This window comes from Bos javanicus, chromosome 1 (assembly GCF_032452875.1).
Source record: "Bos javanicus breed banteng chromosome 1, ARS-OSU_banteng_1.0, whole genome shotgun sequence".
Lineage (NCBI taxonomy): Eukaryota > Metazoa > Chordata > Mammalia > Artiodactyla > Bovidae > Bos > Bos javanicus.
The window spans coordinates 66497430-66523152 of NC_083868.1; the positions used below are offsets into that span (position 1 = coordinate 66497430).

Sequence of the window (25723 nt, forward strand, 5' to 3'; positions counted from 1 at the left end):
ATCCCAAGTGCACTTTTTAAATGTAGTTACTTTTAGAAATTACATTTAAATGTAGTTACTTTTAGAAATGGCTTCCCTGGTGGCTCAGAGGATAAAGCGTCTGCCTGCAATGCAGGAGACCCGGGTTGGATCCCTGGGTTGGGAAGATCCCCTGGAGAAGGAAATGGCAACCCACTCCAGTATTCTTGCCTAGAGAATCCCATGGACAGAGGAGCCTGGCGTGCTACAGTCCATGGGGTCACAAAGAGTCAGACACGACTGAGAGACTTCACACACACTTTTAGAAATAAGAAGAAAGAAGCTGAATTCAAACACTGGTAGAAAATAGTTAATTGTTTTTCTATTGACCATTTCTTTCTCTCAGCTTAATAAATTCCAAGAGTACATTTCCTGTGAGTGCATGCACATTTGCTAAGTCATGTCTGCTTCTTTGAGATCCCATGGACTACAGCCCTCTAAGCTCCTCTGTTAATGGGATTTTCCAGGCAAGAAAAGTGGAGTGGGTTGCCATTTCCTCCTCTAGGGGATCTTCCTGACCCAGGGATTGAACCTGTGCTTCCAGTGTCTCCTATATTGCAGGCAGATTCTTTACCACTGCACTATCTGGGAAGCCTATTTAATAGAAAAATCAATAAATGTGAAAAGTTGAAGTAAACCTGACAAGTTTTTCAGAACAATTGTTGAAAATATTTATTGAGAAAACACCTTTAGTTGGAAAACAACAGAAACAAAAAAAGAAATATCACATTTCAAATATATATTAATAACAGAATACAATGCTGAGTTTAGTTTCATAATAAAAGCCATACCAATTTGTATGTGTGACCAAGGATGGAGGTGTGGAAAAAGAATTGAAATTGAGGTAGAAAATAACTCTTTGCCTACTTCCTTCAAGTCCTGTTTGAGAAGAACCTCTGGAAAGCCATGAGTTGAGGATAACACTAGTCTACTAGCATGTAAGAGGTAGAACCAATATAATCTCTTTAAATATAGATATATCATTCCTCCAGTTAACTCTTTTAAGGTGGTTTTGTTCCACCAATGAATAAAGTTCCTAATTCTACACTAAGTTCATCCTTTGGGATGTCAATATCATCTCCTGCTTCTTCCCCAAGCTTCTTCCACCAGGGTGCTTGTATATGTTTCAGGGTGGTAAGATGGGCCTGCTTGGCTTTGGCTGCCACAGGCCTGGATCTACTCAGGAAGAGTTCAGGATCTTTTCCTTCTGCCTCCTTCAGACTTGGTGCTTCTGTAGTAACAAAAAATGTAACAGGTGAGTGGAAGAGTTCTGTACCAAACAAACGGAAACTCAGAAACTGCAGAGCTGGAACTCTACAACAGCAGCAGAAACTAGATTCTAACTCTGAGTCTATTCTTGCCAGCTGTAGTTGGCATGTGACTATTCACAAGATATAGCCCATCCTTCTGTGTTTATAGGGAAAGAATAAAGAGGTAGATTTTTTTAGATGGTTTATTTAAGAGTAGGAACTTAAAAACAAATAGCAGAATTCTTACAGATGAGAGGCTCAGTTCTAGACACCCATCCATTCAAAAATACAGAATTTACAAGTAAATGGCACTGAACAGAAGATCCTGACCCTTTCTGCTCCACAAGTAATAAAAGTGTTTCAGAACTTGTCTGAAACACTGGCTTCATGGATGGAATCTCTCATTTAATGCACCAGCAGTTGTGAGAAGCAGGTGAATTAATTTTTGTGGAAACAATTCATTAAAAATATAAAATAGCACCATAAAATACTGTCATTATCTACTTTTAAAGTAGGCTTAAGAAGCTTTTCTTACTCTATAACAGAGTCTGGCTAGTAGGGCTCAGCATCTTTGAAATTAATAACTTTGTCAGAGTTGGTACATATGAATGATAGAAAGGCTGAGGGGAAGCAGTCAGGAAGGTTACGGGATATGCATCAGTTGAAAACATTGTGTGCTGATATGATGCAGAAGTAGAAATATAGGAAATGGGCTAACAGACCACTAAATGCTACTTTCCTTCTGAAGATTATGGCTGTCACCAAAATCTTGCATAGGGTGTTCCTTTTAGGAAACAAAAATGGAATGAGCACATACTCATCAACTGTTCAATGTTGGTGCTGATCTGAGCCATCAATGCCTCCCTGTGCTGTTGAGATCTCTCTTCTAGAGCCCTGCCCATGAAGTAGCGTTGCAGTTGTTCTTGTGCTTGGGAATGGAGCTCCCTGCTGGTCACATCTGATATCTGAGAGCCCTGGGAACAAAGGACAGAAGAAAATTGTCACACAAAGGACACATGTATCAAAGTATGTTTCACTTTCAGTAGTTGCTGCATGTGGGTTCAGTAGTTAAAAGCAGATTTCATTGAACATGCAAGTGGGCAAGATTCTTTTTGATATACTCCTACACCTCACTTCTTCACATAGTGTAATATTCTGGGAGAAGAGGTAAGATTGAGGAATCACAGTGAAAATTACAAATAGTTTGGTAAAGACACTGGCCTGGAGGAGTAACAGGACCAATCCCTTTGTTCTGAACCCCACCTGAGAAACTGCCTTACTTCTTATCTTATTCCTTCTCTCAAACTTACCTAAGCCATAATATAGCTTCTAATTTCACAGAACAAGGGACAGAATCATTCAAAGGATCATATTCTTCTGGCTAGTTAGCTACTTTAAAGGGAACTGACCTAATTATTAATATTTAGAACACGGATGACATAGCCTCAACACTGAAACTGATAAAGTTTCTAACACTACAGTTTTCTCAGGTATTCCAGTTCCTGGATCATGGATGCTGCCTTGTTCTAACCAACATCTCACTTGTCAGGCACAGAGTAACAGCTGTACTAGAGCATGGCTAAAGCAGTAGTTCTTTTTTAAATAGAAGAATGCATCAGAATCATGCACAGTGCATTAATAAAAAATAGAAATTAAAGCCCTAAACAATAAGGGCTAAAATTACAAAACTCTTAGAAGACAAGATAGAGGAAAAGCTTTATGATATTAGATTTGGCAATGATTTCTTTAATATGACACTGTGAAGGTATAGACAACAACAAAAATTAGACAAATTGTACTTCATCAAAATGAAAAAGTTTTGTGCATCAAAGGACACTATCAATAGAGTAAAAAGGCAGCCCACAGAATGGAAGAAAATATCTGCAAATCATATATCTGATAAGGAATTAATATCCAGAATACACAGAGAATTCCTAAAATTCAACACTAAAAAAAAAAAAAAAAAACCTGATTAAAAATGGGTAAAGGACTTCAATGGAAATTTCTCTAAAAAAGGATATACAAATAAGCAATAAACACAAAAGAGATGTTAAAAATCACTAATTATTAGAGAATGTAAATAAACCCAAATCACAATACCACTTCACGTTCATTAGGATGTGAAAATAATTAATGTTGATAAGGATGTACCAACAGTCTTGCTGATGCAGTATGGAAAACCACTAAGTTGAAGTGAAGTGTCCTTTACTATTGACTTTACCTTTATGGTCCACGCAATTATAAGACTCCAAAGCCATAGTAAAGTCAAGGTAATGCCATGGTAAGGCTACAATAAAGCCATTACATTACCTTATGCCAATAACAAATGTACACATACAACTGAGATGCTTATTTGTTGGTGAGTATCACACACTGCAATAATGTAACACAAAAGCCTACACACTGGATGTCTTCTCATATAGTCATCCACTTGTTGTTTCAGTTCAATTCTGCGTGCATCAGTGAGTTCTCTGAGTCCAGGCCAAGGAGCAAATAGTTTCTTTTTCTTACGGCATTTTGCTAGGAATTTAAGAGTCTGGGGGGGGAAAAAAAAACAAAAACTTGTGATTTTTCTTCCCTGACTGATAGAACTATTTTCTTTCTACAACAATATATAGTAGGGACAACACTGTAATAGTTGTTAACTCATAGTGTGTATAGAGGGAGAGATGACAGATGTGACAGAGGACAATAACTTTTTAATCTTTTGTAGTGTTTTAATATTTTATAAGGATATATTCATGTATTATTTTTACAGAAGGCAATAAAGAGAAATAAACAGGGAACCAGCTCTGAGTTCTAGTCTAAGTTCTAGTCCCTTATAAACCTGTTTGATTTTGGGCAAGTCACTCAATCTCCATAAGACAGGTTCTATGTCTACAGAAAACAAGGACCCCCAATTCTACTTAGCCAAAAGATAGTAAAGATCAAGGAGACACCGTATTAGAAAAAGTTTGGTAAACAAATGTGCTTCCTTTTGTTCTTCAGAATGAACTCCAGATAAGAAATCTTGTAACAGGCAAGATTTGGAGACAAATTATTTTGTCCAATTTTTTTCACTCTTCTCCTTTGTTCTATGTTCACATTATTAAAGGCAAAAGTTGGAAAATTATGGCCTACAGATCAAATCCAGCTGCTATCTGTTTTTGAGTAGGTGGAGAAGAATGATATTTTTACATTTTGAAAGTGAAGTTCAAGTGTTAGTTGCTCAGTTGTGTCCGATTCTTTGCGATCCCATAGACTGTAGCCTGCCAGGCTCCTCTGTCCATGGACTTCTCCAGGCAAGAATACTGGAATGGGTACCTATTCCCTTCTCCAGGGGATCTTTCTGACCCAGGGATTGAACCAAGGTCGCCTGCACTGCAGGCAGATTCTTTACTGTTTGAGTCACCAGAGAAGCCCTTTTATATTTTATATGATTATGAAGTTCAAAAGGAAAAGAATTATTTTATGACATGTGAAAATTAAGGGAAATTCAAAATTCAGTGTCTACAAATGTTTACTGAAACACAGTCATGCTCATTTGTTTCCATCCTGTCAATTTCTTTTGTGCTACAACTATAGAGCTGAAGAGCTGCAAGAAAACTGCATGACCTGCAACCTAATATATTTTACAATTTGATGTTTTCCAAAAATTTGTTGATGTAACTCTATTGTTTAAAGTATCAGTTTTAGAAGAACTGTTAAAAATTTACAGCTCTCTGCCGAGTTATCCTGTCCTCTCTGCTCAAAGACATCAACTTTAGTTTTCGTTTTTTTTTAAACTTTACAATATTGTATTGGTTCTGCCATATATCGAAATGAATCCGCCACAGGCATACATGTGTTCCCCATCCTGAACCCTCCTCCCTCCTCCCTCCCCATACCATCCCTCTGGGTCGTCCCAGTGCCCCAGCCCCAAGCATCCAGTATTGTGCATCGAATCTGGACTGGCGACTCGTTTCATATATATTATACATATTTCAATGGCATTCTCCCAAATCATCCCACCCTCTCCCTCTCCCACAGAGTCCAAAAGACTGTTCTATACATCAGTGTCTCTTTTGCTGTCTCATATACAGGGTTATCATTACCATCTTTCTAAATTCCACATATATGCGTTAGTATACTGTATTGGTGTTTTTCTTTCTGGCTTACTTCACTCTGTATAATCGGCTCCAGTTTCATCCACCTCATTAGAACTGATTCAAATGTATTCTTTTTAATGGCTGAGTAATACTCCATTGTGTATATGTACCACAGTTTTCTTATCCATTCGTCTGCTGATGGACATCTAGGTTGCTTCCATGTCCTGGCTATTATAAACAGTGCTGCGATGAACATTGGGGTACACGTATCTCTTTCAATTCTGGTTCCTCGGTGTGTATGCCCAGCAGTGGGATTGCTGGGTCCTAAGGCAGTTCTATTTCCAGTTTTTTAAGGAATCTCCACACTGTTCTCCATAGTGGCTGTACTAGTTTGCATTCCCACCAACAGTGTAAGAGGGTTCCCTTTTCTCCACATCCTCTCCAGCATTTATTACTTGTAGACTTTTGGATTGCAGCCATTCTGACTGGCGTGAAATGGTACCTCATAGTGGTTTTGATTTGCATTTCTCTGATAATGAGTGATGTTGAGCATCTTTTCATGTGTTTGTTAGCCATCTTTATGTCTTTGGAGAAATGTCTATTTAGTTCTTTGGCCCATTTTTTGATTGGGTCATTTATTTTTCTGGAATTGAGCTGTAGGAGTTGCTTGTATATTTTTGAGATTAGTTATTTGTCAGTTGCTTCATTGGCTATTATTTTCTCTCATTCTGAAGGCTGTCTTTTCACCTTGCTTATAGTTTCCTTTGTTGTGCAGAAGCTTTTAAGTTTAATTAGGTCCCATTTGTTTATTTTTGCTTTTATTTCCAATATTCTGGGAGGTGGGTCATAGAGGATCCTGCTGTGATGTATGTCAGAGAGTGTTTTGCCTATGTTCTCCTCTAGGAGTTTTATAGTTTCTGGTCTTACATTTAGATCTTTAATCCATTTTGAGTTTATTTTTGTGTACGGTGTTAGAAAGTGTTCTAGTTTCATTCTTTTACAAGTGGTTGACCAGTTTTCCCAGCACCACTTGTTAAAGAGATTGTCTTTTCTCCATTGTATATTCTTGCCTCTTTGTCAAAGATAAGGTGTCCATATGTGTGTTGACTTATCTATGGGCTTTCTATTTTGTTCCATTGATCTATATTTCTGTCTTTGTGCCAGGACCATACTGTCTTGATGACTGCGGCTTTATAGTAGAGCCTGAAGTCAGGCAGGGTGATTCCTCCAGTTCCATTCTTCTTTCTCAAGATAGCTTTGGCTATTCAAGGTTTTTTCTATTTCCATACAAATTGTGAAATTATTTGTTCTAGCTCTGTGAAGAATACCGTTGGTAGCTTGATAGGGATTGCATTGAATCTATAAATTGTTTTGGGTAGTATACTCATTTTCACTATACTGATTCTTCCAATCCATGAACATGGTATATTTCTCCATTTATTAGTGTCCTCTTTGATTTCTTTCACCAGTGTTTTATAGTTTTTCATATATAGGTCTTTAGTGTCTGTAGGTAGATATATTCCTAAGTATTTTATTCTTTTTGTTGCAATGGTGAATGGAATTGTTTCCTTAATTTCTCTTTCTGTTTTCTCATTATTAGTGTATAGGAACACAAGGGATTTCTGTGTGTTGATTTTATATCCTGCAACTTTACTATAATCATTGGTTAGTTCTAATAATTTTCTGGTGGAGCCTTTAGGGTTTTCTATGTAGAGGATCATGTCATCTGCAAACAGTGAGAGTTTTACTTCTTTTCCAATTTGGATTCCTTTTATTTCTTTTTCTGCTCTGACTGCTGTGGCCAAAACTATGTTTCAACTTTAGTTCTTTCAGGTTTTTCTTCTGATATTTATTTCTATCTATATTTTTGTGATTTTTTTCACTAATCGGTATTATCTATTGACTTTCTTATATGAAAGGTAAGGACTTAGCTCTCTTTCACACATACTTTCTATATCTCTAAATATTCAATATTATTAAATCATAATTTTAGTTATGTTAATGTTCAGTGTTTACATTATGCCTGCTACTAAGTCGCTTCAGTCGTGCCTGACTCTGTGCGACCCCATAGACGGCAGCCCACCAGGCTCCCCGTCCCTGGGATTCTCCAGGCAAGAACACTGGAGTGGGTTGCCATTTCCTTCTCCAATGCATGAAAGTGAGAAGTGAAGGTGAAGTCGCTCTCTTCGTAACCCCATGAACTGCAGCCTACCAGCCTCCTCCATCCATGGGATTTTCCAGGCAAGAGTACTGGAGTGGGGTGCCATTGCCTTCTCTGACATTATGCCTACATAAAGGCTATTTATTTTATGATCATATAGTATGTGATGATTACTTTTTTCTTCCTTGCATATTTTAATACATTAGAAAAATAAGCAAGGAATGAATAATTCTGTTATTGATTATTTTTATACGTATTTATCACTGATTATATATAACAACTTCTGCCCTAATTGACCATACAGTAAAACATATCAGGCAATCTACCAAATTAATTTTCTTGGATATATATTCTGGAGCTTTTTGACCTGCTCCAATCTGGATCAATCGTTCTCTATGCTTGGTGTATAGCTGTCATCCTGATATCCCATCTTGGTGACTCTTCTCATTTTTCCTTTGTGTTTTCTGGATTCCTTTCTTGAGTTATTCCTTTGTTTCAGAGATTTATGATGCATAAATATATCTTTATAGTCTATCTTTATTTTTAACTGATGGTTTGGTTGGATGCAGAATTCTAATTGGAAGTCATTTTCCCTCAAACATGTGTCAGCCTAACTCTAATACCTTTTAGCTTCCAATTATGTTGTTGAAGAGTACTTTTGCTCCCAGTGTATTTCACAGTAATGTGAAATAAATGTGAGTGTATTTCTGTCGTTGTATTGGACAGTTGCTCAGTCCTTTTGAACTGAACCACATGGTATTTGGTTTTGGGAAATCAAACTATTTTATTTTCTCTCCAGTTTTTTTTTTCTTCTGTTTCACATGTTTGGATATTTGACCTCTTAGACTGGTTCTCTTTTCTTTTTGCCCTGCTCTCTAGATTTCCCAATCCTTCTTTCCTATCCCTTTTATTATATCTTGTATTATTTTTTCTGGCAAATTTTATTATATTTGTTCCCTGTTATACAGCATCTTGATTTTGTTTCATGTATTATTTTCTTTTAGCTCTCTGAGAAAATAATACATTTAAAATGTTTTCTTATGCCTGCAATAGCTGTTTCCACCGAGTAGTATTATTCTGTTTGTTTGGCATTAGCTTTCCTCAGATGTCCAGTGATACTTTCAGCTGTTTAGAAATGCTGAGCAGGAGGGTAGGGTTAATCTACTATGTACTTCTTTTTAGGGCTACTGAACTGGGCTGTTTCATTGGAGCACCTCAAAGTGAGTTTAACTATTCTCTTGGACTGTTCAGATTTCCTCAAGAAAATGTTTTCAACAGGATTTAAGCCAGGGTAACAGCACTGAGAGCTGAGAAGTAAAAAGGGGCTGGAGGTTTTCACATCAGTATATAAACTTTCCTTATGTTTTTACTATAGTACTCAAGTCTTCAGCTGTGTTTTCATTCTCCTCTTGAGAGATTTTTCTCCTTTTCTTCTGTTCTTCCCTTTTCTTGATTTTTCTTCCTTGTGTTTCCTATCCTTCCTCTGCCTCTTGTTTTTAGTACCAAGTCAGGTTTATGATGCTATGCTGGGAACTCAAAAGTTTCCAGAACAGGGGAATTTTTGCCCTTAGATCAGACAAAGTTCACCTTGACATCTCTTTCTCTGTCTCTTCTTCATTCTTTGTTATTTTAGGACTCTCTGAGATTATATCTATCTCCAAATGTTTATTTTTTTCAACTGCCAATGGTTTGTTTCAGTAAGTGCTTTTGCAGTTGGTCTTCAATGGATATGTATACATGGAACTTTTCTTCTATAATCAGGTAGCAAGAATTAGCTACCATTCTGGCTCTAGAGAGGAGATGCAAGCAAACATCACCTTCTTTCTGAGCTTCTTATTTTTTGTAAAAGAACCAATAATTAGGTTTATTTGCTGGTGCCAGGAAATATCTCACATTCATTGCTGTAAAAACCATGTTTATCAGTGTGGAATTCTTTAGAAGCACTGGCAAAGTCAGCTTTGGAAATTGGATGCATTGAATATGAATAGGTGGATCCCACAAATGGAAAATTCTAGAAGGCAGTCAGACCTGCCCTTGTGCTTGTCACTCGTTTCCAATATTTGATTTTCAGGTTTTGGCTCTTTCAAAGTCATTTTCCACATTTCTAAAATCAAGAATGGTCTGAGAAATCTCTACCACTAAAATGGTATGCATTCTGTAGTTCTTAGTTTCAAACAAACTCAGGCACATGTAAACAGCAAACAGTTATTTTCCCAGCATCTGATTCCCAAGGAGTATAAAACAAGTTTTTAAACTAGGATTGTGAATGATTTATAAAGACCAAATTTCAGATAAACAAATGCAATTATATCTCCCTCACCCATTGCAAGCTGTCATCAGGAATGACAATCTCTTTATTCAAAATATTCTTAGGCTTGGCTCTTTCACAACCATTTTTGAAGTTTTAGTTCTTTTTATCTTCTTTATTTTTTAAAATTGAGGTACAATATTATTGACATACAATATTATATTAATTTCAGGTGTCCAACATAATATTGATATTTGTGCATATTCAGAAATGGCTGTCACAGTAGGTATAGTTAACATCTGTCGCCATACCAGTTACAGAATTCTTGTGGTAAGAACTTTAAAGATTTACTGTAGTTGTCAATTAAATAGCATTGGCTAATGTCAAGAACTGAACTGACTTGATAAAAAAAAAATCTCGTCATAGTTTTGGTATCTCTGTAGTGTATGAGGCTGTGTCCTTTCATGAAGGTCTAAGTTATGTTTGAAAATTAGCAGCACCTCACTGACAATAAATAGAAGATTACAAAAATTTCAAGTCAAGAAAGCATCACATTTTGGATTCTCTAAGGGTAAGTATACTTTTCCATGCTGAACAGCTGGTTCTCTTAATGGCTCCTCAAGAATTAGGATGGAGTGGCTTCTCTCAGGATCTTTATTCTCCACCTGGACACTGTCACCTTCCCATAACACAGCTGTGTGATGAGGTTCTGTTTTTTGTTGCATATTATCTGTACAGTATACACATTTCCAGATATGGTACAAAGGGAGCTTGTCCACCCTTTAGGAATAGGCTGGGAATGCTTTGCTCCTTTGTCCGATTTGAAGTCCAAATATAAGGTTGGTGTGTAGATGTAAATCTTTGACTTGACTTCCAGGGCTTCTCCAGAAATGACAGCAATGGTCACATTATCCTTACTGGGTTTAGGGATTTCACTGCTTTTCAGTTCCTGGTAGCAAGGCTCCAATATCTTCTGTGAGGTCCTCAAATTAACCCACAGTTGAAGGTCATGGACTGGCTCCTCTGAGCAAGGCGTCTCCTCATACACAATGCCCCAGCCTGAGATCATCCAGTACAGGCCTCCTGAGTTCAACTGACCAACATGTCCATGGGAGTCTTCCTGGGCTATGCTATACCCTCCTTCCAGGAGGTAAGATATTGTTTCAAAACCTCAGTGCGGGTGATCAAGAAATCCGCCTGGCCTGCTGCTGCTGCTGCTGCTAAGTCGCTTCAGTCGTGTCCAACTCTGTGCGACCCCATAGACGGCAGCCCACCAGGCTCCCCGTCCCTGGGGTTCTCCAGGCAAGAACACTGGAGTGGGTTGCCATTGCCTTCTCCGCCTGGTCTACTACCTTTAAATTCATCAAACAGTAAAAATGGAGCCAGATTTTAAAACTCAGGTCTGCCAATACTCCTGCAGACCCATGCTTCAACCCCTCTGACTGCTCCTGGCTGAGCACTAACAGGGTAACTTTGGAGGACACAATGTTGAAGGATAAAAAGAGAGCATTTGTAGGCTTAGCAGATCACAGTGCTCGGCAAAAGAAAAGTTGTCTGCCATTTGCACCAAATTGCAGAGGACCAGTTAAGCATCTCTGGCCATCTCTCTCAGAGACTCTCCTGGGAGTCTAAAGCCAGCCAAGGAGGGCAGTGTTCTGCTAACTGACCACCAGCACAGACCCTGCTTGGTCCTATTGATGCCCGGTACTCCCATGCTCTTGGGGGCCCCCTTTGAGTTTCTTAAGAGATGTAAAAGCAAGAAAAGAAAATCCTGGAGCATTAAAAGGGTAAAGGCAGCTAATCCTTCAAATTTAATTCCAATACTATACTACTACAGAAAACCCTAAGTTGTCTACATGAGTAAGGATGTGTAATTTGAAATTAGTCGGTTTACACAGGGTAAAAGGTAAAAAGAGGTGAAGTTAGTATTTTGCATGTACTGAGTTACATAAGCATAACTCAATATAAGTAAAATATTAGCATTTCAACATGTAATCAAAATAAAAAAATTGGGACTTCCCTGGTAGTCCAGTGGTTAAGACTCTGCACTTCTGCTGCACCACTGCAGTGGGCATGGGTTTGATCCTTGGTCAGGGAACTAAGATCCCATATGACAAGTAGCACAGGGGGAAAAAAAAAAAAAAGGAGGTAGTCATGAGGTGAAGGTATTAGAAAGGATCCAGAGGTTCCTCCTTTCACCATCAGTCTCTAACACTAGTGCTGTGCTATGCTTAGTCGCTCAGTTGTGTCCAACTCTTTGTGATCCCATGGACTGTAGCCTGCCAGGTTCCTCTGTCCATGGAGATTCTCCAAGCAAGAATACTGGAGTGGGTTGCCATGCCCACCTCCAGGGCTAACACTGGTATCTATGGGTTAATCCTTAGACGGCCTTGCTTAGCAGAAGGTAAACAGCATGCATGGATGTGATTCAGTGACAGAACAGGACCATCTGTTGCAGACTTGGCCTGAATGAGAAAGATGAAGGCAGCAGACTCTTTCTCTTTCTCCTAGGGTAGAGTATGACTCTGTTTTTTGAATGGTTTGAAAAAGACTTTGTAAAAGCTTAATCAGAGAAATCAACAAAGAGATTGTTTAAAATCTATGACTGTGAAAAACTGAAACTGACCTAAAATTTTACAATAAGGGGTTATAAATCTAAATGCTTTGACTGAAATCCCAATATGAACATTAACCATGTGTAAGTAAATAACTACATATTAGGAAAACTAGATATTAAGTGAAATAGAGTTGTGCTATAAAATATTACTATGCTCCAGATAAACCCCAGGAAAATCACTGAAGAACGCCATTCTATAATTCAAGAATTATAATGATCCTATTATACCTAATATATTATCTATACATTGAAAACATCCAATATGATATGCTGCACTTAAACAGGACTTTACAATTGACAAAATACTTTCCCATATATTAGGTCATCTGATCCACAGAACAACTGAGTGAAAAACACAGGGTAGACATTCATTCATGTATCAAGCATATGGGAGAAGTTGACAATAAATAAGACTTAGTGACTTATCCTTGAGAGGCTCATAGTTCAAGTAAAAACAAAAAAAATTAACAAATAACAACACTGAATTTTGGTAAATGATGCACAAGGTTCTATCAAATTAATAAGGACTGAATATCTAAATCATTTTGGCCCTAAGGAGGTTCTGACAGAGGAAGAAACAAAGGCTTAGAAAAAGCTAAGTTAAAAGACTTAACCAAGACTTTACAGCAGGTAAACAGCAAAAGTCAAGTTTGAACCCATGTCTCTGCCTACTAATCCAGTACTCTTTTTACTACATCAGACTTACTGCTCTCTGAAGTATGACAGCCGCTTTATATTCTGTAAGAGATGGCCTCTGTTGGCGAAAATTTTTCCTTTCCCTGTACCCTTTCCAATGTTTCTGGATAATCAATGCTGATTTCTCTTCTATTTCCCGATTATGTTTTTCCACCTGACCTAAAAAGATGACAGACACTATTACAACATACTCACTTCTATGCTTTCTCAAATTCTAGAATCAGGACAATCAAAGTAACAATCTTATAGTCCTTTAATTATTTTCAATATGATTTTCCCAATTCTATTACTTTACAAGAGCTCCAAAAGCCTTCTCAGTTTATGCATCTTCTTTAGAAAAAAGACTCACATAATTATTTTGAATCCCAGGAATGAGAAAGGACTAAAAATCCAATAGCAAGAATATTTAGAAAAAAAGAATCATAAGTAAATAGAAAGTCATTCAGTACCACCAAAAGGAAAGGGCACATTGTGCATATACGTTACCTACTCTGTATGGTTCTAAATTTCTCTTTAGTCACTCATTTGGTTCTACAGATAATTTTCTTTTTAGTTTCTAGCAATTGGTCAGCATATATCCTAGGGTTCACAGTAGCTAATTTAATTTTTAAATTAAAAATTTTTAATTAAAAAAATTTAATTTTTAATTTTTTAATTAAAAAAATTTAATTTTTAAATTAAAAAATTTTAATTAAAATATTTAATTTTTTAATTTTTAAATTAAATTTAATTTTTTAATTAAAAAATTTAATTTTTAAATTAAAAATTTTTAATTAAAAAATTTTTAATTTTAAAAATTAAAAGGGATATATTTGAGAGATAGTGCCAAAATTCATAGGACTTAGTAGTGAACTACATGTGGAAGGAGGGGAAAAAATTCCAGGATGTCTCACAGATGGGACATTGAGTAGACTGCTGGTGCAATTACCTGAGAGATTAGAAACACAGGAAGTGGAAATCTGTGGGGACAGATAATGACTAGCTTTGGGGATGCTTGTGGCTATCTAAGTAAAGCTAATCAATAAGCACCTGGCTACAGAGCTGAGCTGTCCAATGTAGTAAGCACTAGTCACAAATGGCTACTTAAAGACAATAAAATAAAATTTAAGGCCCTCAAGTGCACTAGCCACATTTCAAGTCAACAGCTATCTCTATCACTGACACTTTACTGAACAGTGTAGACAAAGAACATTTCATTTTGTAGAAAGTTCTGTTGGGTAGGGCTGATCTAGATCTTAGGAAAAAGGTTGAGGATGCAGACAAGACTTAAGAATGCTAAGCACTCATTTGGTAATTGAAAGTACAGTTATGGATGGGATACCCCAGGAAGAGCAATATGAGAATAATGGGGTAAAGAAGGAACCCTGGGAAAGATCTGTATTTAAGGCAAAGGAAGACAAGTAAGAGGCTATTGAGGGATACTAGGAATAAGTAGTAGGAAGGGGAAGAAGAATAAAAAAGGAATCTTGAAATGACTCAGATTTCCCAGGCTACACTTTAATATTAATGTCAGCTTTGTGTGTCAAAGATGGCAAGAAGGTGTCACCAGGTTTATACTGAGGCATGAGTTAAGTTCTGAGAGCAGAAGGTAGCAATATTCTAACACCTTACTTAAGTTCAAGGGGTTCTTTCTTTATGTCAAAGACATCTATCTTTAAGCATAAAATTTTATGTTTCACTGATTTATCTGAAAATTAAGAAAAATTAGTGGAGAGATTGCTCATCATCAACTAGTAAGTCTAATCAGAAAAAAATAAGACTTTTTTTTTGACTGAAGAGATTTATTAAGATTTACCTGAAAAAGCTGAAACAGGGGTAAAGGTCCACATTTAAAAATTAACTCATCAGGTAGCTAGGAAATTTGGTTTATCAAAAGCTACCCTATCAATCTTATGCTTATAAACTGATAATGCCACACACCTGGATGAACTATTTCAAGCATATTCAGCCGTATTTCTCGGGAAAGTCTCATGGCTCTCTGCCTTTGAATTTGCAGCTGTAATCTGTGGTCCTCTTCTTCCTTCTGTCTACTTAGCTTCATTAACATCTTTGTTCGTTTACATCTATGACAGAAACATTAAGTACACATAATTTTCATAATCATATATCTACTCAAGAAGTATATGAAAAAAGGCTTAACCTTGATAGTAATCATATAAGTACAGAGAGCACAAAAATTTTTAAAGTGTAGTTAGAATATGATGAAATAAGTTTTCATGTGCTGCGTGTACAACATTTCTGAAGAAATATTTGGATATATGCATCAAATTTTTTTCTGGAGAAATATTTAAAATATGTATCAAACACCTTAAAAATCATAACCAATTAATTCCATTTCTAATACTCCTTAAGGAAAAATCTGATACATATGTCAATATTTATGTTCAAGGATTTTCTCCACAGCATTACAATAGTAACAAGTTGAAAACAAACCATATGTCCTACAATGTTGTTGCTGTTTAGTCGTTAAGTCATAGCCCACCAGGCTCCTCTGTCCATAGGATTTCCCAAACAAGAACACCGAAGTGGGTTGCCATTTCTTACTCCAGGGGATCTTCCTGACCCAGGGATTGAACCTGCATCTCCTGCACTGGCAGGTGGATTCTTTACCATTGAGACACGAGGGAAGCACATATCCTACAACAGTGAGTTATATAAATAAATTCTGGTTCATTCACTGGATGGAATTCTATAAACTATGAAAAAATAAAAATTTCAAAGAAGCATTTAAAGGATTTTGTTCATTTAACTCAATCAACATTTATCTGAGTGACTGCTGCCTATAATCACTGTCCCTAAGGCAAACAAAGAGACACAGTTATGCCTTTGAGATCAATTTCAAGGGGAAGTTGAAAGGTAGTGGAATATGCCACTTTGGCATAAAAACTGTTTTGAGCTGGGGGCAAAAGAGAATGACGAAGCATAGAAAGAAGTCTTCCCAGAGTGTCTTTTAACTGACTAAAAGCAGAAACATCTGAGAAATGAGGACTGTCACAAACTTTTCCTCCCAAGGTTTGGCCATGAAGATGGAAAGTTATGCTAAGACGAACCTGCACAAATAACACATATCTTTCATTAGTTAGTTCCCCAACATATTTACTTTCCCCAATATACTTACCTTCCCACAGTTCACTGTCCTTAGAAGCCTAAAAACCTTTTCTTTTCACCTGTCACTTCTCTATAAATTATTCTTTATATATATATACATACATACAATATATATATTATATATATAAAATTAAGCCCAAGTTCTTTTCTTTTTTTTAGGTAAGAAGTGGATTTATTTAGAGAGATACACATTACATAGACAGAACGCGGTCTGTCTCAAAAGGCTAGAACAACCCTGGGAGAAACACATTCCACTGACAGAGTGTGGGCCATCTCAGAAAGCAAAAACTATATAAACCCCAGTTCTAACCACCCCTTAAGTTATGCATCATGTCAGGTTTCTTCCATGTGATGTGTGCTTCACACGTTAAGAAATTGTTTTTCTTTTGTTAATCTGTTTTTGTTTCTGTCAGTATAGTCTTCATGACTCCAACCAATGAACCTAAATAGATAGAGGGAAAAAAACTGTTTTCTTCCCCTACAAGTAAAACAAATAAGATAACTTAAATACCAGCACCATGTTAGAGGTAGGCAAATTGTGAGCTTTCCTGAGAGTAACTGAGACGGCTGTTAGCTGCTTCAGAAAACCTTGCTGAGGAAAAGGGCAGAAAATGAAATTTTAACAGAAAATGAAGTTTCTGACCATGAAAAATGATTAAATAAAAAAGAAAGCCCCAAGAAAGTGCTTTAAAAAGAGTGTGACTATAACAGAATATCTCTTGTTTAATCCAAAGCTCTGATGAATCTAGGTCCATGATAATGAGTGGTGGGCAGTCCCTCCCCCAAAAAAACATGGGGGAGGGAAATTACTCTGAGATAATGACCTGACCACAAAGAGACAGAAATAACCTTTGCAGAAAGCCCAGCTACAAAGGAAGCAAAAGAAATTTGCATAAACTGTTGCAACTAATAGAAGAGGAAAGGTGCTCAAGCCTGGAGCAAACTGGAGTTTAAAAAATTAAAAACATTATAATGTGAGATTTAAGCAATTTTGGCCTCATGGAAAATGCCTTTTAAGAGATATATTTATAACTACTCTGGTCTTGCTACATAAAGAAATGGAATTTCTATTTTAAACAGTGGACTATTAATTAGATTCCATAGATACACTTCTAAGTGGACAAAATCTGTAATTCTAGGATACTTTTAAATAGATTTTTTAATATTGCAAAGGAAAATAGACTGGCAAATTTGGCAACTACTAAACATTAAAGGTCTGAATCCATGGCACAGGGGCACCTTTAACTGTTTAAGAGGATGTACAGCGGAAAATGATAGTAGGTAGAATTCACGAGTGGTAACTATTCTACCTGAGTTCACTACAAAGGTAAAGCTATACCAAGAACATCTCAGATTCTTGTAAACAATATACTGTGACTCTCAAAATATCCATCATTTCCCAAATTTATTTCACCAAAGAAATAATTAATACTTTTAAAGAAACAGCAGGTAAGATATACAATAAACCTTGAGCAATGCCTGAATGGATTATACTTGCCTCTCATGTGTACTATTTATTTAATAGATCTGTCTGCCTAATTAGATATGTAAATCTTCAAGGGCAAAAAATGTGCATTTTCCTCCCTACCACATTCTCAGTGCCCAGTAACATGCTAAAAATTTTTTCTATTATTTTAATCTTGTGAGTTACACAGACAATTATCCCACCTTATAGATGGGAAATGTGAGGCTAAGGGAGGTAGGGAAACTTGTCCAAGATCATTCAGCCCATAAGTTGCTGAGGAGGGATACAAACTCAAGTCTGTTTAACTCTCCCAATACCTAGGATAGGCTCTGGAATATATCAGGCACTTGAAACATGTTTAAAAAATTACATGTTTAAAAATTCCATTGGTAGCTTTTTTGCTACCAATGAAATTCATGCCCAATGATATCAGTTAACTTTTTAAGTCTTCTCTGAAGGAAACTTTTACCAATGAAAAGAATGTCCATTAGGGGACACAGCCAGAGTGGCTTCAATACCTACCACTAATCCACACAGGTTCTTAGAGGCAACTGAAAGAAAACACAGATACAAACAACTTAGCTCCTAACGTCATTAATGATAAAGCAGGGCCATCTCACAGGTGTTTCTTCATGCAGCCTATTTTAGTTCACTATTTTAAAACATGTTTGTAACTGAGAAACACAGCTGCAGTTATTAAAATAGTTTCAGTTTTCTTAAAAAAAAAAAACAACACTGACTTCTGGAATATGCAAGTGACACTTCAGTGAACCAAATTTAGCTTTACGTTAGGTTACATGAAAACATCTCTGAGATGGCTCCAATTTATCAACAATGACCTAGGAGCTAACTCATATGTGTGTGGCATGTGTGTATGTTCTTTTTATTGCCTCTAAGAATCTAGATGTAGTCATGTAAAAACTGGGCCATGACTTCATTATTTCATTTTTAGTCTACTTGAAATAGAGATAAATGTCAAACTATGTCATACGTCAATGGCCAAATCTATCCATGACATATTTACTGAGCAAAATCAGGTTAATATACTTAAGCTTTTTAATATTCATACACATTTTTACCATAATTACATTTGAACAATTATGGCAACTTTTGGTTTTAAGGGTTTAATGAGATATTGACCATTATTGGCTCCCTCTGTAGACCTGGCTCACAAAAGTCTTAAGTGAATAGGATTAGGTATTTGTTACATTAGATTCCTGTTTTATGTTATGTCCTCTGTTTTTGAAAGTATAATAAGGTTAATGAAGTGCTGGCACTCAGAAATGTATGAAGCAAGAATGAAAGAAATACACTAGAATATTGAAAAAGAAAAAAAAAAAAAAAAAACTCTAAGTTTTCACTCAGCTATACTCTAATAAGATATATCTAGCCCTTTCAGGGAGAAGGCAACAGCACCCCACTCCAGTACTCTTGCTTGGAAAATCCCATGGACGGAGGAGCCTGGTGGGCTGCAGTCCATGGGGTCGATAAAGAGTCGGACATGACTGAGCAACTTCACTTTCACTTTTCACTTTCATGCACCGGAGAAGGAAATAGCAACCCACTCCAGTGTTCTTGCCTGGAGAATTCCAGGGACGGGGGAGCCTGGTGGGCTGCCGTCTATGGGGTCACACAGAGTCGGACACAACTGAAGCGACTTAGCAGCAGCAGCAGCCCTCTCAGATCATCAATCCTCTCACCCAAATTTTTTACCTGAAACTCCTCTGCAAAGTAATCACAGCAGATGGAAGCTTCTTCAATCTCTTTCTAGTCTGGAAACCCTTCCAATAAGCTTGAATCAAGCAAGCTGCTTTATGTTGTTTCTGAAATTAAAGGCCAGAATTAATTTAAAGATATCCCTAGGCAAGTTGTTTTTAGAAGTTTACTTCTTAAAATATCAGCCTGGGCAAGTATTAATCTCCATCTTTAATAAGTTGAGCAGAAGGCAACATTTGTATAAACCCAGGACAGGAACAGCCTAAGAATATTAAACCTCATCTCCCAAAGGAGGCTCAGTTAGGCAATATCTAAAAGATGTATTCAAGATGCAGTCTGGTCAGCTTCAAATTCTCCCTAATTAATATCACTTCCATTCTCATTACAGGGATTTCACAATTTTGCTTATTTAATGCTTTAACATCTTTGCTTCCATTCTGATGCTTAGCTTCACTTATTCAAAGATACAAGGGTACGAAGAACTCTGTATAGATTAAAAAAAAAGGCTCTAGGGTTAAAAATTTAGAACATAAAACAACTTCTCTCATCAAACAATAGCTGCTCTGGATTTCAGGGGAGAATAAGTAAAGTAAGGGGAAGAGAAAGCAAATAAAAGATTCAGGAGACTACTACTAGCCAGTATTTTCAAACTAAATTGTTTACTGAAATTTTAGTAAATATGCAAATTATTTTTATAATTCAATACCTGGTCTTTTACTTCCTGACAGGCCTTAGGGCTTAAAAGACCAATGAGCTGTCTAAGTTCTTGACTAAACTCTGTCCCAGGTTCTTGTTTATTTAGTAGACTTCTAAGTCCTGAAATGGAATAACAAAGGCATAGCTATTAATAATAAAATATGATTTTGTTATCTAATCAGAATTTGAGGTTAAAATGTATAGTTTAGAAACAAATGAAAATAACAAGATTAATCACATGATTTTTCTTTTTCTTTTTCTCAAAAACTTCTAGATAGAGGTCTTTAAGATTTTCCACTGTCCTAACAGTTCTGAGGTATTTACTTGTGAGATCTGATGCAAAATCTGCTTAGTCAATCTCTTTAATTAGAAAAAACAGGGAGGAGAGTGGAATCATTACGCTAAGTCAAAGGGTAAAGTTATATATATATTTTTTCCTGTTCCAACATAAATACCTTACACGAGAACATTTTTAAAAGATATTGAATATATACTGAGTAAATGCCTATCCTGTGGAAGTACTGAAGCAGGCTATTAGTTACTATTAATTAAAGGAAGTTATTATTAAATAAAAATATCAACAATGTATGTGATACGGGGTTAATTAATAGGCTCCTGAGCATTTATTATAGAAGTGTTATAACATTAAAATACTGCACTTCCATCCCAAATTAAAACTGAGTAGTAATGTAAGTTACAAAATAAGTACTGTTTCTAAGGCATGGAGGAATGATTATTATAATGTATGTGTGCAATATACATAAGCAAGAGAATGGGCTTGGAGTGTACAACTGGGCTTCCCCTTGGGGGCTCAGATGCTGAAGAATCCGCCTGCAATGCAGGAGACCTGGGATCCCTAGATTGGGAAGATCCCCTGGAGGAGGAAATGGCAACTCACTCCAGTATTCTTGCCTGGAGAATACCCTTGGACAGAGGAGCCTGGAGGGCTACAGTCCAGGGAGTTGCAAAGAGTTGGACACGACTGAGTAAGCACACCATAGCAATATATGGGTCTTTCCATGTCTTCTACTTTAAGACTCAAGTTCTCAACAGTATTAATAACTGTAAAATATCTTGAGGAAACTGAATAAGTTCTACTGTTGAGAAAAGAAAGGGAGACAGATTAAGATAGAATTCCTTTATAATGAACTCTGTTGGGCATTCACATTTCTATAGAAGAAATAAAATTACAGAAATAATATGTATCTAGCATAGTACCTGGAGAAGGCAATGGCAACCCACTCCAGTACTCTTGCCTGGAAAATCCCATGGATGGAGGAGCCTGGTAGGCTGCAGTGCATGAGGTCGATAAGAGTAGGACACGACTGAGCGACTTCACTTTCACTTTTCACTTTCATGCATTGCAAAAGGAAATGGCAACCCACTCCAGTGTTCTTGCCTGGAGAATCCCAGGGATGGGGGAGCCTGGTGGGCTGCCATCTATGGGGTTGCACAGAGTCGGACACGACTGAAGCGACTTAGCAGCAGCAGCAGCATAGTATCATCTAGAGAGTTTTATTACTGGGACTTCTCTCTCACAAAGTTCACAGTAATGACTCAAGTAAGGTATGTCATTCACGTCTGTGTGTATTAAGTCACTTCAGTCATGTCCGACAGACTCTTTGAAACCCTATGACTGTAGCCTGCTAGACTCCTCTGTCCATAGCATTTTCCAGGGAACAATACTTGAGTGGATTGCCATGCCCTCCTCCAGGGGATGTTCCCAACCAAGGATTGAACTTGCATCTCTTGTGTCTCCTGCATTGGCAGGTGGATTCTTTACCACCACTACCTGGGAAGTCCATTAAATATATCACATTGTATACTAATTCTTGAAATTTTATATACAATATAGTTAGTTGCTCAGTCTTGTCCGACTCTTTGCGACCCCATGGGCTACAGCCTGGCTAGGCTCCTCTGTGCAAGGGATTCTCCAGGCAAGAATACTGGAGTAGGTTGTCATTTCCTTCTCCAATATATAATATAAATTATTATTATTAATATATAACCCTATATTAATAAGATACTTAATGAACTAGAAACCTATTTCTTGACCATATTGAATAAGAAAATATATTGTAATAAATTCATAACTGCCTAACAAAGAAATAAAAGCTCACATTAAACTTTGCTTAGCAGTTGGAAAAAAAAAACAACTGAGTGATTTTGGATAAACTACCTACATGTTCCACACTTTTGTTTCCACTGCTATATAATGAGGATAGCAAACATCTCACAGGGTTGTTATGAATATTAAATATTCTAATACACATAAGGTATGCAGAATAGTATCTGACTTATAGTAAATGCTCAATTAAAGAAAAGCTATCATAAGGTAACGGTAATACACTGAACCCTTTCCTTCTCAAGTTTCTGAATTTTTATTCACATGATTTTGGGGGTGATGGGGATTTTTTTTGTCTTTGAGGAAAGGCAGTATAGGAGGTAAAGAGTAATTAATAAATGATGTAAAGATTAAAAGGCTGTCAAGCTCTCAAGCAAAGCTCTATTTTCTCAATAAAGTTAGGGAAGATCACTCATCTTTTCGGTCATTATGTTATTACACTATATGGCATATTTAACACACAATCTTTTGTGAGGAAGGGAGCAAATTATTCATTGTAACCTCATCGATAAAGTATCATATGCCATCTGTTGAGATATGAAGATGCCTGGATTATATAGTTTTTCCCCTGAATTGTTACCTGTTGTGACAGAGTTTTTATCTGCATGCTTTAGTTAATGACTTTTTCACAACACAGGTATTTTGTTTTCCATATACCATCAATAAAAATGTTCTTTTTAAAAATCTCAAGAAAAGAAAGAATATATGTATTACCTTTGTAGCAGGCACTTAGTCTCAGTAAAATCAAAATTTCCTGATGGGATTCAGCCATCAACAGTAGTAGCTTTGTAGCAGTACCTCTTATGACTGGACTAGGAGTTGATAAAAGTTTGAAAACAACTTCATCTAAAATTGAATGCAGGATTTTCCCTTCTATTCTGAGTAAATCACCACTAATAGAATAAAAGAATAAAAAATGTACCATTACTAAATGATGGATCAGTATCACAACAAATTAAACAAAAAAGGTGCAGCAACTTAATATCTATGGACTGATTCAGGAAATTAACCAATATTTTAAGTGGCTAGCTTAGTTTCAAGAATATATCACATTACATCAACTAATTGAATTCTTATTGTATGTAAGGCACCATGCCAAGTAAAATAGTGAATACAAAGTAGTCAAAGAAACCTGCAATCAATTATTGGAGAAAGATTAATGTGCAAAATAGTAAACAGATGGTTCAAAAGTTTGAAGCAATAATAAAAGGAAAATCACAGGACACTAAGTACATGGTTCATTGCTTAATGATGGATGAAGACAAACATGTTATAGAAAATCAATTATCATATACTCAGGAGGAAATTTTTCTTTTAGTATTCCGTCATTACACAACAACTTCATGTTGCATTACTGATGTCATGAAAAATTATCTGAAACTTATAAACAGTCAAAAGGAATTACCAGGCGTCCTTTTACTCACCCCACCAAGCAGTATATGATTTTCTAGGGGTATGTTCCTTTGATTATCCATTTACTACTGATTAGGATATTTTACAATTCTGTAAAAGTAGCTATTGCATAAAAAGATGCTCAACACTGCTGATTATTACAGAAATACAAATCAAAACTACAATGAGGTATCACCGCACACCAGTCAGAATGGCTATCACCAAAAAATCTACAAAACAATAATGCTGGAGAGGATGTGGAGAAAAGGGAACCCTCCTGCACTGTTGGTGGGAATGTAAACTGACACAACCATTATGGAAAACAGTATGGAGATTCCTTAAAAAACTAGGAATAAATCTACATATGACCTAGCAATCCCAGTCCTGGGCATAGTCCCCAAGAAAATTGCAATTCTAAAAGACACATGTATCCCAATGTTCATTGCAGCAGTATTTATAATAGCTAGGACATGGAAGCAGCCTAGGTGTCCACTGACAGATGAATGGGTAAGGAAGCTGTGGTAATATATATACAACGGAATATTACTCAGCCATAAAAAGGAACACACTTGAGTCAGTTCTAATGAGGTGGATGAACATACAGCATATTATACAAAGTGAACTAGGTCAGAAAGAGAAAAACAAATGTTGTATATCAACGCATATATATGGAATCTAGAAAGATAGTACGGTTGAACCTATTTGCAGGGTAGCAATGCAGACAGGACATAAGAGAACAGACTTACAGACATAGGGCAGTGGGACAGGGAGGAAGGAGAGGATGGGATGTATGGAGAGAGTAACACAAAACATATATATATTACCATATGTAAAACAGATAGCCAATGGGATTTGCTGTGTGACTCAGGGAACTCAAACTGGGGCTCTGTAACAACCTAGAGGGTGGGATAGGGACAGAGGCGGGAGGGAGGTTCAAGAGAGAAGACATAGGTATACCTATGGCTAATTCATGCTGATGTTTGGCAGAAACCAAAACAATATTGTAGAGCAATTATCCTTCAATTAAAATGAAATAAATTTAATTATTAAAAAAGATGTAATAAAAAAGAATATGTATAAACAATAGAATATTACTCAGCCATAAAAAGGAATGAATTTGAGTCAGTTGTAGTGAAGTGGATGAACCTAAAGCCTCTTATACACAGTGAAACAAGTCAGAAAGAGAAAAACAAGTATTATATATTAATGCATATATATGGAATCTAGAAAAATGGTACTGATGAACTTAGCAGTGAATGACTTGTGGACACAGTGGTGCAAGTTGAGGGTGGAATGAACTGAGAAAGTAGTATTGACATATTTACAACTATCATGTGTAAAACAGATAGTCACTGGGAATTTGCTATATAACAAAGGGACCCCAGCCTGGCACTCTGTGATGACCTAGAGAAGTGACCTGTGGGGACAGGAGGAAGGTTCAGAAGGGAGGGGATATATATAATTATGACTGATTCATGTTGTTATATGACAGAAACCAACACTGTACTGTAAAGCAATTTTCTACCAATTTAAAAAAGAAAAAAAAAAAACCAGATGTTGGCTTGTAGAAAGCAAATAATGGCAAGGATTCCTATCTGAGAGCAATGCAAACAGACTCTTACTCAAAAATATAAATAAACTTTTGTCCAGTTAGAAAAAATAACCATGAATGTTTATAACTGATATTTTCCACTATTCAGCTTTTGTGGAAAAAGGTTATTCTGGTCTTCTTCCATCCTCTGTTTACAGATTTTTGACCTTTTTTTGTTGTTGTTGTTTTCTTTGTAGGCTTTCCAGTACACCCCTAAAAGGTTACTCCCTAGAATTCCATTTTGGGCCAATTTCTTTTCTTACTCAATTCATATTCTTCACTGAGCTCTTCTCTCATGTTTTTAACTATACTTTTTAGCCTGATAATTCGTAAGTCCATAATTCTAGTCCAGATCTCTTCAACAAGTTCTATTCACTGTCAGTGGACATTTGAGTTGTCTTGTCTTTGACTATTACAGATAAAGCTGCTATAAACATTTGTGTGTACAAATCTTTGCATGCACTCTTATTTCTCTACCTGCTGAACATATCTATGTTGGACAAACCAATATTGAATCTGTTTGGCTAAGAAGAGGTGGCAAGAATACACAGAACTATATAAAAAAGATCTTCA

General features: G+C 36.5%; 1 protein-coding gene and 1 pseudogene across 5 annotated transcripts in view; both read right to left on the reverse strand.

Moving 5' to 3' along the window:
• Positions 1-664: 664 nt before the first annotated feature.
• IQCB1 (IQ motif containing B1) overlaps positions 665-25723 on the reverse strand; it is a 45294-nt gene continuing 20235 nt past the window's right edge. For 3 of the 5 annotated variants that reach the window (XM_061403375.1, XM_061403642.1, XM_061403292.1), the window contains 8 exons: positions 22882-23060; positions 20053-20162; positions 19344-19453; positions 14978-15120; positions 13068-13216; positions 3673-3804; positions 2086-2242; positions 665-1249 (listed from right to left, as the gene is read on the reverse strand). In XM_061403375.1, the coding sequence (XP_061259359.1) occupies positions 1020-1249; positions 2086-2242; positions 3673-3804; positions 13068-13216; positions 14978-15120; positions 19344-19453; positions 20053-20162; positions 22882-23060 (1210 nt within the window). In that variant the 3' untranslated portion in view covers positions 665-1019. Of the gene's footprint in view, positions 1250-2085; positions 2243-3668; positions 3805-13067; positions 13217-14977; positions 15121-19343; positions 19454-20052; positions 20163-22881; positions 23061-25723 lie in introns of those variants that run through there. The other 2 variants (XM_061403557.1, XM_061403459.1) reach the window with 2 other exon arrangements.
• LOC133239833 (pirin-like) lies at positions 7524-10918 on the reverse strand (annotated as a pseudogene).